General features: G+C 49.0%; 1 protein-coding gene across 1 annotated transcript in view; it reads right to left on the bottom strand.

Moving 5' to 3' along the window:
• Positions 1–15,085, bottom strand: part of PCCB (propionyl-CoA carboxylase subunit beta) — a 468,181-nt gene that overhangs the window by 162,825 nt on the left and 290,271 nt on the right. Inside the window, exon 11 of the mRNA XM_086943865.1 lies at positions 8,502–8,609. Coding sequence (XP_086799991.1) covers positions 8,502–8,609 — 108 coding nt within the window. The remainder of the gene's footprint in view (positions 1–8,501; positions 8,610–15,085) is intronic.

Below are 15,085 nucleotides of genomic sequence, written 5' to 3' on the forward strand. Positions count from 1 at the left end.
ACATTATGGTTTCATTGGTAATGGGATTGCTTCACTTGATTAACGGAGACCAGGGCTGGGTTCATAGTTTCCTCCGGTGTACTTTTACTGTGGTCTGCTCGATTGTGTCAGCTTAGTGGGGGATTCTTTGTTAAGGCGGTGGGGAGAGACCGGGAATGCGTATGATATAGCCCTCCTCCATTTTTCCTTTTAGGGTAGGGGTTTAGTCCCTTGTTTCCTTTCCTTGTTCTTCCTATATTTCGGGTTTCCGTTTTGGGGCGACAGGCACGCTGCTAGGGGGGTAGGCCGTAGTCATCTGCAGGGGTGCAGGGTGGGGGATTGGGGGAGGGGAATTTTGTTTTTCCGTTTGTTTCTATGGCCTTTTTCTCTTTCTTATCTTTTCTCGCTTTCTCTTTCGTTTCTCCCTTTTTCGGGTCAGCCTAGTGGGTCTATTCTTCTGTCAACTGTCGACTTTTTATCTGTGCCTATACTCTTCACGGTATTTTAGTATCACTGGGCGGGCGCTTAATTGGTGCAAACGGTGATTATATGCTTGTTTATCCTGAATAGTATGCATTTGCGCCACTGTCTCAAATGAGATCGAGTTAATCGTGGAACTCCTACTATTTTGCCCCGCCCTTTATGCGATTTTGTGATATTGTATGGCACCTGATCCTTCTATTTTGTATTATAAAATGGAACCTTTGGTATCCTGTTATTCGCATTGTATGTTCGACAGCCAGTGTTGATTGAAGTTGTGATACATTCGCTTCCCGAGAGACTGCGTCCTCTCCTAATTAACTTGCCATGATGACACTGATTAGCGGCCGGCCCCGGTGGTTGTAGGCCCATATTTGTAACTGGTTAAAGTATCAAAGGTTTAAAAAAATAAATAAAAAAATAGAATAAACAATTGGCAGAAAGATAAAAACAAACAAAAATTAAGAACCTTATGATAGGCAAAAGACAGCTAGTCCTGGATTCAAGAAGCAGCGGGAAAGAGCCACATTGCAGGAGTTAGGCAAAGAATAATAAAATGAACCAGTGACAGCTGAAATGTAGAATGAATGCCAATTTCAGTGGCACACATTAGAAAGGAGAAAGAAAATCAGGCAAATATTAAGCATTTCACTGTTTCAGACATTACTGACTGGGCATTCTGCTCTGTAGTCAGATTTAGGGGGTTGTGGACCAACAAAAGAGAGAAAAAGAATCATTAATAATGAAAAGTAGTATGAGAGCAAACTCAACTGTACAATATACAAAAGACTCAAAAGCCCTGAAATATTGGTATAAAAAGAAAAACACGTTGATGGGTCCGTCCAACCCCACCTACGCTGATCTCCTACAAAGTATCTCCTTTTCTAATGAGGAGGCACATACATTTCTATCCATCAGCAATAACCTTTAGTCCTCTCTTAATGCATCTCCCTTACCCCTCCTCATTAACCAACGTTAATGCCCCAAACGGTAAGCTGTGGTAGGCCTATGCAAATTGTGAATGACGCTTAATAGCATAATGGATTTAGAGGGCTCACCAAAAGCACTTCTCTGTATGTATAAATGAGGAAGGAATATGCTACTTACCAGTATGCATCTGTTCTTGGCATGTAGGGCTGCTGACATTCATATCTGTGCATAGATCGCCGCCTAGTGTTGGGTCCGGATGATTGCACATTGTTGTCCTGGAAGAGTCTTCGAAGTATCACGAGATAGGTGGCTCCTCCCCTGGACTACAGTGCGCATGGGCATCCTCTCCATCCTCAGATTGTTTTTCGCCATTGTGGCAGAGATGGAGTGTAATACAGTAAGTGATGACCATGCCTGAGAATTATTCTGAGTGCTACAGCTGTGACAGGCACCGGGGAGGAGGGTGGGCGATATGAATGTCAGCAGCCCTACATGCCAAGAACAGATGCATACTGGTAAGTAGCATATTCCGTTCGATGCATGTGGGCTGCTGAATTCATATCTGTGCATAGAATAAATAGCAGTTACCTCCTTATCGGCGGTTGCCCGTGCCAGCTGCAGCAGTCTGAAAGAGTTCTGAGATCAGCCTGTCCTACAGCAGCTTGCTGTTTGGAGTGTACATCTACGCAGTAGTGTTAGGTAAATGTATGTATGGTGGTCCATGTGGCTGCTCTACATATATCCTCTAGAGGAATGTTACCTAGGAAAGCCATGGATGCCCCTAGCTCGCGTGGTGGAATGCGCTCTTGGGGGAACTGTTAAAGTGCGTTTAGCCTTTTGATAACAGATTTGTATGCATTTAACAATCCATCTGGCTATACCTGATTTGGAAATAGGGTTGCCTTTGTGTTGTGGTGAGAAGGTAACAAACAGTTGTTTAGTCTTTCTAAAGTCTTTTGTCCTGTCGATGTAATACAGGAGAGCTCTTTTGACATCTAAGGTGTGCAGTGCTCTGTCGGTTACTGAATCTGGGTTTGGAAAGAAAATCTGCAGTTCTATGTTTTGATTAATGTAAATTGTAAATTGATACTGTGGAACTGCGAGATGACTTTCGGCATGAACTTGGGGTTGGTGCGCAGCACTACCCTGTTAGCATGAATTTGTAGGTATGGCTCTTGAATGGTCAGGGCTTGAAGCTCACTGACTCTTCGTAGCGATGTGATGGCTATTAGAAAAGCTACTTTCCATGTAAGAAACTGTATCTCACAAGAATAGAGAGGCTCAAAGGGGGGCCCCATGAGCCTGGTGAGAACGATATTTAGATTCCAGACAGGCGAAGGAGGGTGTCTGGGAGGGATCACTCTTTTAAGGCCTTCCAAAAAGGCTTTGATGGCAGGCACTCTGAAAAGTGAAAGGTGCTGCCTGTTCTGAAGATAAGCGGCCATAGCAGCCAAATGTATCCTGATGGAACTATACGCTAGATTGCATTGGTACAGATGCAGCAGGTAACATATGATGTTCTGCGTGGACGCATCTAGCGGATCAATGTCATTGTTGGAACAGTATATGACAAAACGTTTCCATCTGGCTGCATAGCACTCCCTAGTTGTAGGTCGCCTTGCCTCTTTGATGATGTTCATACACTCAGGGGGCAAGTTGAGGCAGCCAAACTCTATGACCTCAGGAGCCAAATTGCTAGGCTCAACTGTTGCGGATCTGGGTGCTGAATGTCTCCATGGCTCTGAGTGAGGAGGCTGGGAGTGAGGCGCAGCCGTTGGTGAGGTACCACTGAAAGTTCCAGGAGCGTGGTGTACCAAGCCTGCCGTGCCCACGTTGGAGCAACCAGGATGAGCGTCATGGAGTGCTGTCGCAGTTTGCGCGCCACCAGCGGTATGAGTGGGGCTGGGGGAAAAGCGTACGCAAATCTGCCTGACCAGTTCATCCATATCGCATTGCCCTGAGACTGCGGGTGTGGGAACCTGGCGGCGAAGCTTTGGCATTTTGCGTTCTCTTTTGTGGCGAAGAGGTCGATCTCTGGATGACCCCACTGCTGGAAGTATGGCTGGAGTACCGAGGGGTGGATTTCCCACTCGTGCATCTGGTGACTGTGCCTGCAGAGCAGGTACACCATCTGGTTGTCTACGCCCGGGAGATGCTCCGCCATGAGGAAGATGTTCCTCTGAATGGCCCACTTCCACATGCTCTGGGCTAGGTGAGATGGCTGCGGAGAGTGTGTGCCTCCCTGTTTCTGGATGTAATACATGGCAGTCATGTTGTCCATCCGGATCAACACAACCTTGTTGCACAGGTGCAACTTGAACGCTTTCAGTGCCATGAAGATTGCCATCAATTCTTTGTCCGGAGGAGGAGCGTCACCACTAGTTGGCGAGTTTGCTCTCTTGCGGGCATTGGCCACTACAAGAGAGTCCAATGGGAGCTGGCCTTAGATGTAGGTGGGGTCCACTGGAGCAGGCCTATATTTTTTTTCAATCCATGGGTTGATAACCCTTGCTTTTGTGGGTTCTTTGAAAATGTCTGCAGCATGCTTGAGGACCCCTTTAAGCATAGGCAACGTCTTAGTGGATCTTTCAGAGGTGGAGAAAGTGTCAAACAAGAAATCTTCTTCCACAGGTTCAGCGTGCATTTCCACGTCATGGTTGAGGGCTGCCCTCTCTATCAAAGCGTTAAACGCCGCCGTGTCCTCAGTTGGCAATGTTTTGACGCTGTAGGACTGAGCGTCCGGTGCAGCTTGTGGATCATCAGGGTCTACAGTTTGATCAACAGCCTCAGACCACTGTTGAGGTTCGTCCTGATCAGTGTCAGCGTGATAAGTGAAGGCCGCCTGACCGTAGTCTTCACCCATGTCCTCCTCGCTTTGTGCTGGAGAATATGCCATTTGTCGTGGATAGTCCTGAACGTGTTCAAAGAGAACTGGTGAGGTGGCCGAGTCTTTCTTCCGCTTAAGAGGAATTTTGTAACCCTCCAAGGGATGGTCAGGTGCGATCTTCCGCTTATGGATGGTTAACCTGCCCGATTCAGAGTCGATGAAGAGTTTCGACTGGTTGTCGTACGAGGGCTTGTGGAACACAACCCCTTCAGGGGTGGGTTTCAAAGGCGCCGACGACGTCTTTGAAGGGTCGGTGCCTCTGTGGTGTTCGAGATGCTTCGCTCGAGCCGTTGGTGGTAGACCGAACTTAATCGGAGGGTGGCCGACTTGTTTGGAGCTCGTCATAGTGGTCGATTCGAGCTGCTTCGGAGACTGAGTAGGACGCTTGCTTGATTGCGTCGACTCGAGCTCCCGGTGTGTAGCAAGCCCGGCCTTAAGCGTCGACGACACTTGCTGTTTCGGGTCGGCTTTGGTTTTCGACTAGAGTTGTTTGCTCAGCAGTGGCTTGAGCGCTGAAATCTTCGGCTCAACGGCCTTTTTGGTCTGGAGGCCTTTGGTCTTGTCGCCATGTTTGAGCGTCGACGCCGACTGCGTCGAGGTGACGTGTTTGACGGCCGAGCTCTGCTTCGATGCTCCAGTCTTCGAGGCGACAGCCCCTTTCGACGCCAAAGGGTCGTCGATAGTCTTTGATTTGACTGGCGTCGACGTCGAACCGACCACCATTTTAAGTAGTTTCGGTTTCGATTTTGGCTCCGTTAGTTTCGGTTTCGACTTTGAAGAATCGATCGATGGCTCCTTCAATGTATTCTTAGCCTGGCTTGGACGCGGGGCTATAGAATGTAAAGAAAGATCTTGGCCAAGGCCTCTCGGCGATGCCTCGACCTAAGCCGTAGGTAGCGTAATGTCAGTTATAGGCCCCGCTACTGCGGTTGGGCCTGGCTCATCACTGGAGTCGTCATCGACGGCTCCGATGGCCCCTTCATCGTCCCCTACCTCGACGACGTCTTCTTCGTGGATGTACTCTTCAACCTGCTCGTCCACCTCGAAGTTGGAGTCGTGCTCCAACGCTGGCTCCGACTGCTCTTCAGGAACCTCTTCTTCGTCTACGTCTTCGGCACATTCTTCGTCACCGGCCTCGAAGATGTTGACCGGCTCGGGCGCCGACTGTTGCGCTGACTGTCTTGCTGCGCGTCGAAGTTTAAGCGTCTTCTCGGAGCGGAACTTCGAGCAGGCCATACAGCTGGCTTCGTCGTGCTCGGGGGACAAACATTTATTGCACACTGGGTGCACATCAATGTGGGGGCATTTTGAATTACAGACGGGGCATCGTTTAAACGGGCTCCGATCCATCGTCGTCTTAGTCTGGGCCTTTGTCGTCGAAAGCGAGAAGCAGCCTCCGACGTCCGGTTCGAAGAACTGGAAAAGAGACAGGCACCGAACGAGACAATACAGACCCTTCGAAGGCCTTTTGGCCTTAGGAAAGAGTCAATACAAAGTTTCCGAACAAGAGTCGAGAAAGTACATCCGAACCCAATGGCGGAAAAAAACAATCTGAGCATGGAGAGGATGCCTATGCCCACTGTAGTCCAGGGGAGGAGCCACCTATCTCGTGATACTTCGAAGACTCTTCCGGGACAACAATGTGCAATCATCCGGACCCAACACTAGGCGGCGATCTATGCACAGATATGAATTCAGCAGCCCACATGCCTCGAACCTTTAATTATGAAAGTTTATTATTACATGAGGCAGAGAAGACACTGAAGCGTCCTCCAAACCAGACTTAAAAATAGATTCAAAGGCCACAGATTTACTTCTACATACGTTCTACTACTAGTCAAAGATGGATGCTACTTTTAACACAGTGCCTTTCCTGGTATTGTCTCTTTAGCCTCAGGTCGAGCTGAGGAGCAACAGCAGGGGGTCTTTTGGGATTCTTTCCCCAGAATCTTTCAAGGTCAAGCAAAGTGGTTGACTCTTCAATGAATGTCAGATCTCAACATTAAGAGCAATATATGTAAGATAAAAAAGAAACACTTCAATTAAGATCAAGCTAAGTATGTAAGGGCACTAGGATACTTGCCAGGGCTGTTTTCAACAAAATTATCTGTTTTATGTGTTTGATGCTTTTTTGAACGCAAAAATAACTAACGAGTAAGATAATGCATTTAAATACATCAAGATCATACTTCAATCAAGCGTTTGCTTATCAAGCTTTAAGTGGACAAATCTTGTTATCAAAATGGGATATGCATTCACTAAAGAATCCCTCTCAGATGCCAAGAACAAGTCACTGCAATGAAAAGTGCTTCCTAGGAAACAGAATAATACGCCTAACTGCCATTAGCAAGACAGTGGGAGGGAGATAGTCCTGTGACCTCATCAAAGATGCCACGTCCTCTCTCGCAAAACGGCTGAATGCGGCTAGCCAAAAGCACCCAATCCCTCATGGTGGCAGATTCAAAACCCACTCACTTTGTATCTTTCATTCTTAACACGTTTTCTCACTGAGCCAGACATACAAGTGAATAGAATGATGCATGGGATTGCAGAAATTTTCAAGATGAGCAGCTGATCTAGTGGTGCCAAGGTTTAGTGGGAGAGAGCATTGGCTTGATACTGCCATGATTATATTTTAAGTTGGCCCAACAGGGTGCTAGTCAATGTCTGATTATTGAGAAAAACAGGGTGTGTAAGGCTTGCAAAGCCAGTGAAGATGGTACATATACATTCTCAGAGTGAGGGTTGCAAAGGTGACAAGAAGCCCCACGACTCATTTTTTCCACAAGGAGAATCCTTGAATGATGCTGAAACCTAGCCACATGATGGAGCTGGCTAACATAGGTTCTCTATATGCTGAAAACGGATCCATGAATTTTATCTTGCTCTGTGAAGTTGCAGCATTTAATTTAACAACATTTCTGATATTTGCAAAGTTGTTGGTGGGTACCCTAAAGATATGCACAGGCTTCACAAAATAACACAAAAGCATGCCATTAATAAAGTAGTACATTTGCTTGGTTTGGGAGGACATATTATGTTGTACTATACAATTACCAAATTGTGCTGGATTAAAAAGGGAAGTAAAGCTAAGCCATTAGAGACATTCTTAGATAAAGACTATATAATTCAGGTGTACTACTACCCATATGAACACCAGAAAGTGAAATCTGGACTCGAGCGCGTACATCAACGTATGTGTATATTTCGACCAAGCCACCACATTCTGCACCATTTGGTCAACAGAGAACAACTAAGGATTCAGGTAGAGGATCTCATACTTGCACAGAAAGTTATGAGACTCCGGTCCTGATGAACAAAGATTACAGTAGCAAAGAGAGGCCACAAACTGCACACCGACTTTTTTGAAAATGCAACCTGATTTTTCGAACCGGCCTAGATAAAAATGGGTCAGTTTACAAAATTCTGAATCGCAGGTGTGTTGCAGACTAATTAATGTTCACTAGGCAGATCACCATTTGTGACCTCCTGCAGTTGGCTACAATCACATGAATAATGGCCGGCAAGGGATAGCAGACCACCACCCATCATTTTTTAAGTAGCCCGAATTCATTAAAGGGGTTGCACCCTACATCCTCCCTGAAGCTGCCACACTGATTCCCAAAGGGGAAGTGGTACAAAGGGGACATCTTCTCCGCTGCAAATCAGTTGCCATCAGTGTGGGAGTAGATGATAGTAATGAGCTGTTACCGGAACTACAGTCACACGCCATTGGTACATAACTCACAATTTGAAGGAATGCCCTTAACACACCCTTAACAAATTGTGATTTGGTATGGGTTTTTAAGCCCATTTCGCGATTTGGAAAAAGATTTGTGAATCACAAAATAGTTAGTAGATCATGAAAAAGTGAATTAGCTGTCGCATACCCTGCAATTCAGGGTTTGCAACCACTTTGTACATCAGACCCTCAGTTCCTAACCTTGGGTAAAACAAGAAACCAAAAAAATACAGCTTTTGTGATTAAATACATTCATCACTCTAAATCTGTAGTAAAGATTTAAAGTCACAGGCATATGATGAAAGCAATCCAAACTTTCCCCATTTAAAGGCAACTTCCCTCGTATAGGCTAAATACCTTGCTGTGAATATATTAAAATGCACCCAGAGAACGCGAAGCCCATCAACATACAACAATAGATTTTGGAGCTCAAATAAAGTGGCATGAGACATTAATTAGCAAATAGTGGAAATAGTGTCCTACCTGGCAAAAATCCTGGAACATCCACAAAAGTGATCAATGGAATGTTGAAAGCATCGCAGAACCTGACAAAACGGGCCCCTTTCACAGAAGAGTTAATATCCAGGCATCCTAGTGAACAAAAAATATCAAAAACTTAACATTACAAACACAAGGCACAATCACAACAAAGAACAACTATCCATTTGAAATATGCACAGTTAGCCCAGGATGAGAAAAGGAACCGTCCTTATGATTAGGCGGCCCAAAGAGAATAGAAAGTATCTTTAAAGGTACCAAGTGCTGCCCATTGAAAGCATGAACTGATTACACATAGTAAGGCACAGCACTTCAACAAGTAATAAAACAACTTTAAGGATCAGAAATCACCCACTGGCACAGGAAGTAGCACTTGAATCAAGCAATCTGCAATGATGCAAACATCTCCACTGCATGATGAATAGGTTCTATCGGGAAAATATATTTATTTTGTTTATAAAACTGGGCTGCTTTCTTAAATATATCAACAAATCCAATTAACATATACCTTGTTTTGTTCCCAATAATCACAGACCTATAATATAGGAAACCTAGTCCTTTTTTACTATTTACTGGAACCTGGATATGATTTATATTGCTCATGAATTGGATAATGTGGATAAAGGCATGAAAGGATACGAAATACTGAGGAAGAAAATCATGAAGAAATATATTTTGTCGGACCCCATTATGGGGCCATGCGGCAAGAGTTACTGGATCACAAGACGGAGTTGGGGCTTTTTGACAAAGATGACCAGGTGTCTGATCGACTGTGGCACTGCAAACTACGCACTTTCCGCACTTGACTCAAAGATAAATGAGCAATCAAACGCTTTTCAGGCAGGTAGTACGGGGCAGAGTCTCAGAACTCAAACAGTCGAACACCAGACAAACGGTACTGTCCAGCCCAGTGCGTTTCTTCATAATAAGATACGTTTTAATTGCACACAAAACATAATACCACCATGGAAAATGTTAAGCTGCTACATAGTTTTAGGACAGATGCTACAAGGTCCTAAATACAAATATTCAGGCGTAAATCTAGAAGAATGATGCAAAAAGCTTCCCAGATTCTGTGACCCATACATGGGCCAGTCGCACAAGTTACTACTTGTGTAACGATATATCTGTAAGAGACATTAGTTAGTGATAGATTCCTTACCTTAGAATATCGCCAGGCGTCAGACTGGATCCGGAAAGTTTGTCAGCAGTACCCCTGAGCGTCGGAAGGTGGTGTTGTGCGGCTCCACGTCAGTCGCTGGCGAAGGCGCAGAGATGACGTCACGGAGACTACTTAGGCGCCACCCATGTGCGCCGACGTCAGTTCTGTATACAACTTTCCGCACCAGGTACACAGAGCCATGCAAGAAACTGACCACTGGTTCCATGAAACTAGAGTCCTGAAATGGATGACCTGAACCCTAGAAATCCGTTCACAGAACGGAGCGGATGCGTGGGGCGGTAAGGACCTATCACTAACTAATGTCATCTGAAAGAGACACATTAGTGATAGATTCCTTACCTTAGAATAGATACCCCAGCAATACCAACCCCGGTGGAGGATCTGCAAACAAGATTACACCAGAAAGTCACGTAGAACAGAACGGCCAAAGAAGCAGTCTCTCCGGACAGGACTGTCGAGGCAATAATGCTTGGTAAACGTGTGCAGCGAGGCCCACGTAGCTGCCTGACAAATGTACTGCAAGGGAACGCCGCTTCCCAAGGCAGTAGTGGCTGCCGTTGCCCTGGCAGAATGGGCACGTAGCCCCACAAGAGGCTTCTTCTTATCCAACGGATAATATGCTCTGATGCACAGAACGACCCACTGAGATTCGTTTGTGCATGGCATGACCTTTTTTGGTGCCCACGAAGCCAACAAAAAGTTGGTCCTCCACCCTGAACGGTTGTGTGTGCTTCAGATAGAACGAGAGCGCTCGTTTTGGGTCCAGACCGTGGAGCCTCTGCTGAGGTGGAAATAAGGTAGGCAAGGTGATGGTCTGCCCGATGTGGAAAGGCGTGACAACCTTTCGCAAGAAAGAAGGGTGAGTCCTTAAAACCGCCTTGTCCGGATGAACAGAAAGAAAAGGAGGTTTAGAAGAAAGAGCCTGGAGCTCACTCACTCTTCTGGCATAGGCGATAGCTACCTGGAAAGCTGTCTAGAGTGAGAAGACGTAAGGGACAGTTATTAAGGGATCAAAGGGAGAGCACATCAGATAGGTCAAGATAAGATTTCATTCCCATTGAGGCATTATGAAAGGCACAGGAGGAAACGTGTGTGTAATGCCTTTGAGGAAGCAATTAACAACCGGGGACTAAAAAGAGAAGGCTGATCTGGAAGTTGTAGAAAGAGGGAGATGGCCGAAAGATAACCTTTGATAGTGCCCAGAGCAAAGCCCTGCTGGGCCAAAGAGAGAAGGAACAGAAAGACCTCGGAAAGAGGGGCAGAAAGGGGATCCACAGCCTTTGCTGTGCACCATGCCACAAATATGTTCCACCTGCAGGCGAATACCGTTTTAGTGGCGGGACGCATGGCTGCCAGAATGACATCACAGACTTCGGGAGGATGGTCGAAAGCGGCCATCTGTCGCCGCTCAATCTCCACGCCTGGAGGTGGAGGCTGGACAGGTTCGGGTGGAGGACAGTCCCTTGCTGCTGCGACAGAAGATCCTCCCGAAGAGGCAGTCGGATCAGGGGATCGATCGTCATGCGGAGTAGCTCAGGATACCAGTATCTTCGTGCCCAATCCGGAGCCACAAGGATGGCTTTGGCCCGGTCGCGCCAAATCTTCTTCACCACTCTGGGCAAAAGTGGTATAGGCAGAAAGGCCTACAACAGACCGCAGCTCCACTTGCAACGGAAAGCGTTGTTGAGCGAGTGCCGCCTTGGTAATTCCAACACGCAGAACTAATGACAAGGCGCGTTCTCTTTGGTGGCGAAAAGATCTAACCAAGGTTCTCCCCACTGCAGAAAGAGACCGTGCACCACGTCAGAGTTCAGACGCCATTCGTGATCCATCATTCACCGACGGCTGAGTTTGTCCGCCCTGGCGTTCAAAGAACCTGCCAGGTGTTAAAGCACCAAGGAGATGCCTTAATGTTCTAGCCATGTCCAGAGGCGTAGAGCCTCCTGACATAGGGTCCAAGACCCCACCCGCCCCGTTTATTGAAGTACCACATGGTGGTGGTGTTGTCAGTGAACACCTGCACTACACTTCCCCGGACAGAGGGAAGGAACGCTCTCAGTGCAAGTCGGATCGCCCAAAGCTCCAAAAAGTTGATATGGAGCCGGGACTCCGCTGGAGACCAGAAGCCTCTGATCTCTGCCTCTCTCAAGTGGCCTGCCCATCCCAGTAGGGACGCATCCGTCACCACCGTGAGCTCCGGTTGTGGAAGGGAGAGGGATCTGCCATTGACCCAATTGCGATTCGTGAGTCACCACTGCAATTGTCGTGCAGTACCCTCCGAGATCTGGACGTGATTGGACAGGTTGCCCTGATGCAGTGCCCACTGGAACTTCAGGTCCCACTGCAGAGCCCTCATATGCCATCTGGCCTGTTGCACTAGCAAGATGCAGAAGGCCATCAGGCCCAGGAACCGGAGGATCATCCTGACTGAAACCCGGGATAGAGGTGAAAGAACGGAATCATAGCCTGAATATCCTGGGAGGATAAACCCTAAACTGCGTCGAATTCAGAACCGCTATGAGCATAGGAGCTTCTGAGAGAGGCTCAGGTGTGACTTCGGCACGTTGATGGAGAACCCCAGCAAATGCAGGAGGTTGGCCGTAGTCTGGAGGTGGGAGACGACTGCCTGAGGCGAGCCTGCCTTCAACAACCAGTCATCGAGCAAGGGGAAGACTGGAACCCCTGATCTGCGCAGATAAGCTGCGACCACTGCCATCACTTTCGTGAACACCCGAGGGACACTGGTAAGGCCGAAGGGGAGCACGGAAAACTGAAAATGCTCCTGGCCTATCGTGAACCGCAGGTAACGCCAGTGGGCTGGCAGGACGGGGATATGAAAATAAGCGTCATGCAAGTCCAACGCTACCATCCAGTCTCCAGGGTCAAGGGCAGCCAAGACCTGAGCCAGAGTCAATATCTTGCACTTCTCCTTTCGGAACAAACGGTTGACGTTCCTGAGGTCCAAGATGGGGAGCAGGCCTCCTTTGTTCTTCTTGGGGACCAGAAAGTAGTGGGAATAACAACCATGTCCTACTTCTGGCCCAGGAACGTGCTTGATGACCCCCTTGGCCAAGAGCGCCGTGACTTCCTGCAGGAGAAGTGCAAAATGGTCCCCCGACATGCGGTGGAACTGAGGTGGCATAGCTGGAGGGGCAGTCTCGAAGGGGAGGGAGTAGTCCCTTCGGAAGATTTGCAGTATCCACCTGTCCGTGGTAACGGAACGCCAGTGGGGAAGGTGATGGCGAATCCTGCCACCCACCGGCGTGGGGTGTGCCCCAAAGCTCAGACTAGGAAGGCTTTGAGGCGGATGCTGCAGGAGCGGAGGTGGACTGACCCGCATGTTGGCACCCTGTCACGCCGCTGCGGGCACCACGGCCGCGCTGAGGTTGGTTCTGTGTAGGCTTCTGGCGGAACGAACATGCCGGGTGCTCCTTCCGTGGCCACGAAAGGAACGAAAAGCAGACGTGGCCGGGCACGTGGTGGATAGACCCAAGGACTTGGCCGGAGCCCGCAGTCCTTAAAACGGTCCAGAGCACTATCTGCCTTATCGCCAAACAGGCGAGTACCATCAAAATGCATGTCCATAAGAGAACTTTGAGCATCCCCAGAAAATCCAGTGGACCGCAACAAGGCATGGCGACAGAGGACCACTGTCATTGAAATCGCCCTACCCAGCGAGTCTGCGGTGTCTACTCCACACCGGACAGCGAACTGTGTTGCATCTTTCCCCTCAGCAACAGCTCGGGAAAGCACTGTCCGAACCTCCTCCGGTCACTTAGGCAGTATCTGCGCAACAGTGTCCCACACATCGTGGGAGTAGCGGCCCAAGAGGCAGTGTTCACTGACCGCAGCCCTAAGCTGGCAGATAAAAACAGTTTCTTGCTGAACTGTTCCAGCTTCTTGCATTCCTTATCCGGCGGAGCGGTAGGGAATGCGCTTTGGGAAGTGGAGGCTTGGATGACCAGGCTCTACGGAGTAGGGTGGGTGGTCAAAAAAGTCACCCAGGGCCAGGTGATGTCGCCAGGTTAGGTTTTTATTAACGGGAACCCCAGTAGCTGGTCTAGACCAGGTGCCCATCAGTACGTCAGTCAATGCCTCATTGAAGGGTAGAAGGGGCTCCTTGGAGCTTGCTACCGGCTGAAGCACTTAAGTGAGGAGATTAGTTTTGAGCGTCACCGTAGACCGGATAAGGTCAAGAGCCTCAGCTGCTCTACAGAGCACCACATTGTATGTGGTGCCCTCCTCCATAGCCACAGGAGAAGAAAACCAGGGTCAGAGGAGAGGTCAAGGCCACCCGCATCCTCCTACTCGTCCGCCCATTCCTGTTCCAACCTGCACTGCCGTGCAAGAGGGTCCTCAGACCCCTCCCAGTCGTCCCCTTCCTCCACTGCCCATGAACAGGCTGCGGTGGTGGGGGGGGAGACAGGGGAATATAAAGGGTTGGCTCCGTGTCCCAATTAGGGTCTCAACCAGGGGCAAAATTGTCCGGGAACCCGGGCAAAGGCGGCGGTTGAATGAACGGAACCCATTGCGGCGCTGGAAACGGCGCCGCGGGCGGCGCCGTAGCAGCCGGCGGAGGACCTTGTGGCGCTGGGGCCGGAGGCGCTGGCAACGGAGCCGGTGGCAAGGGAGAGCCCTCAGCTGGGACCGTGGGGCCTGAAGGCACGCCGATAGGAGCCAGCGGCCTGAAAAGGCGGTCCGTGGTTGCAAGAAAATCTTGCACCTGGGCAGGAGTTACCGGATAAGGTGGGTAGGCCGCGGGACTCACAGGCTCCAAAGGAGCTGTGGGGGTGGTACCCCCGGCTCCCTCGTCCGTGTCTGGAGACCGACGGGGGACGACTGAGACCGTAAACGCTTCGACTACTTCTTTTGACGTCTCTTACCCGATTCCGTATGTGAAGACTTCGGCCCCGAGGAGCGATGATGATGGCTCGGCAGTCGGTCCCTCGATCGATCCCTGAACCTCGGCAACTGCCAAGCCTCCAGCAACTTACGGGACCGCTCCCGAAAGGCCTTCGGAGCCTTGGCCAGACAGTCAGAACTTGACCAGGAGTCATGGTTGTGCTCTAGACAGTAGAGACAGACGCCATGGGGTCGGCCACCGACATCGTACAGCGACAGGCCCCGCAGGATTGAAACCCAGGCATCCCTACGTGGCACCAGGAGTCAAAGACTCAAAAATAGAAGACAATAAGTCACAAAAGTTTAGTCAAAAAGTGACTAGGGTACCTGCTCTAACTGGATCTACGCTTGCTGGCGCGGGAAAGGAAATAACTGATGTCAGCGCGCATGGGTGGTGCCTAAGTAGTCTCTGTGACGTCATCTTGGCGCCTACGATGCATGCGACGGACACGGAGCCGCACAACGCCACCTTCCGACGCGCAGG

Source organism: Lissotriton vulgaris, chromosome 11, assembly GCF_964263255.1.
Source record: "Lissotriton vulgaris chromosome 11, aLisVul1.2, whole genome shotgun sequence".
NCBI classification, from domain to species: Eukaryota; Metazoa; Chordata; class Amphibia; order Caudata; family Salamandridae; genus Lissotriton; species Lissotriton vulgaris.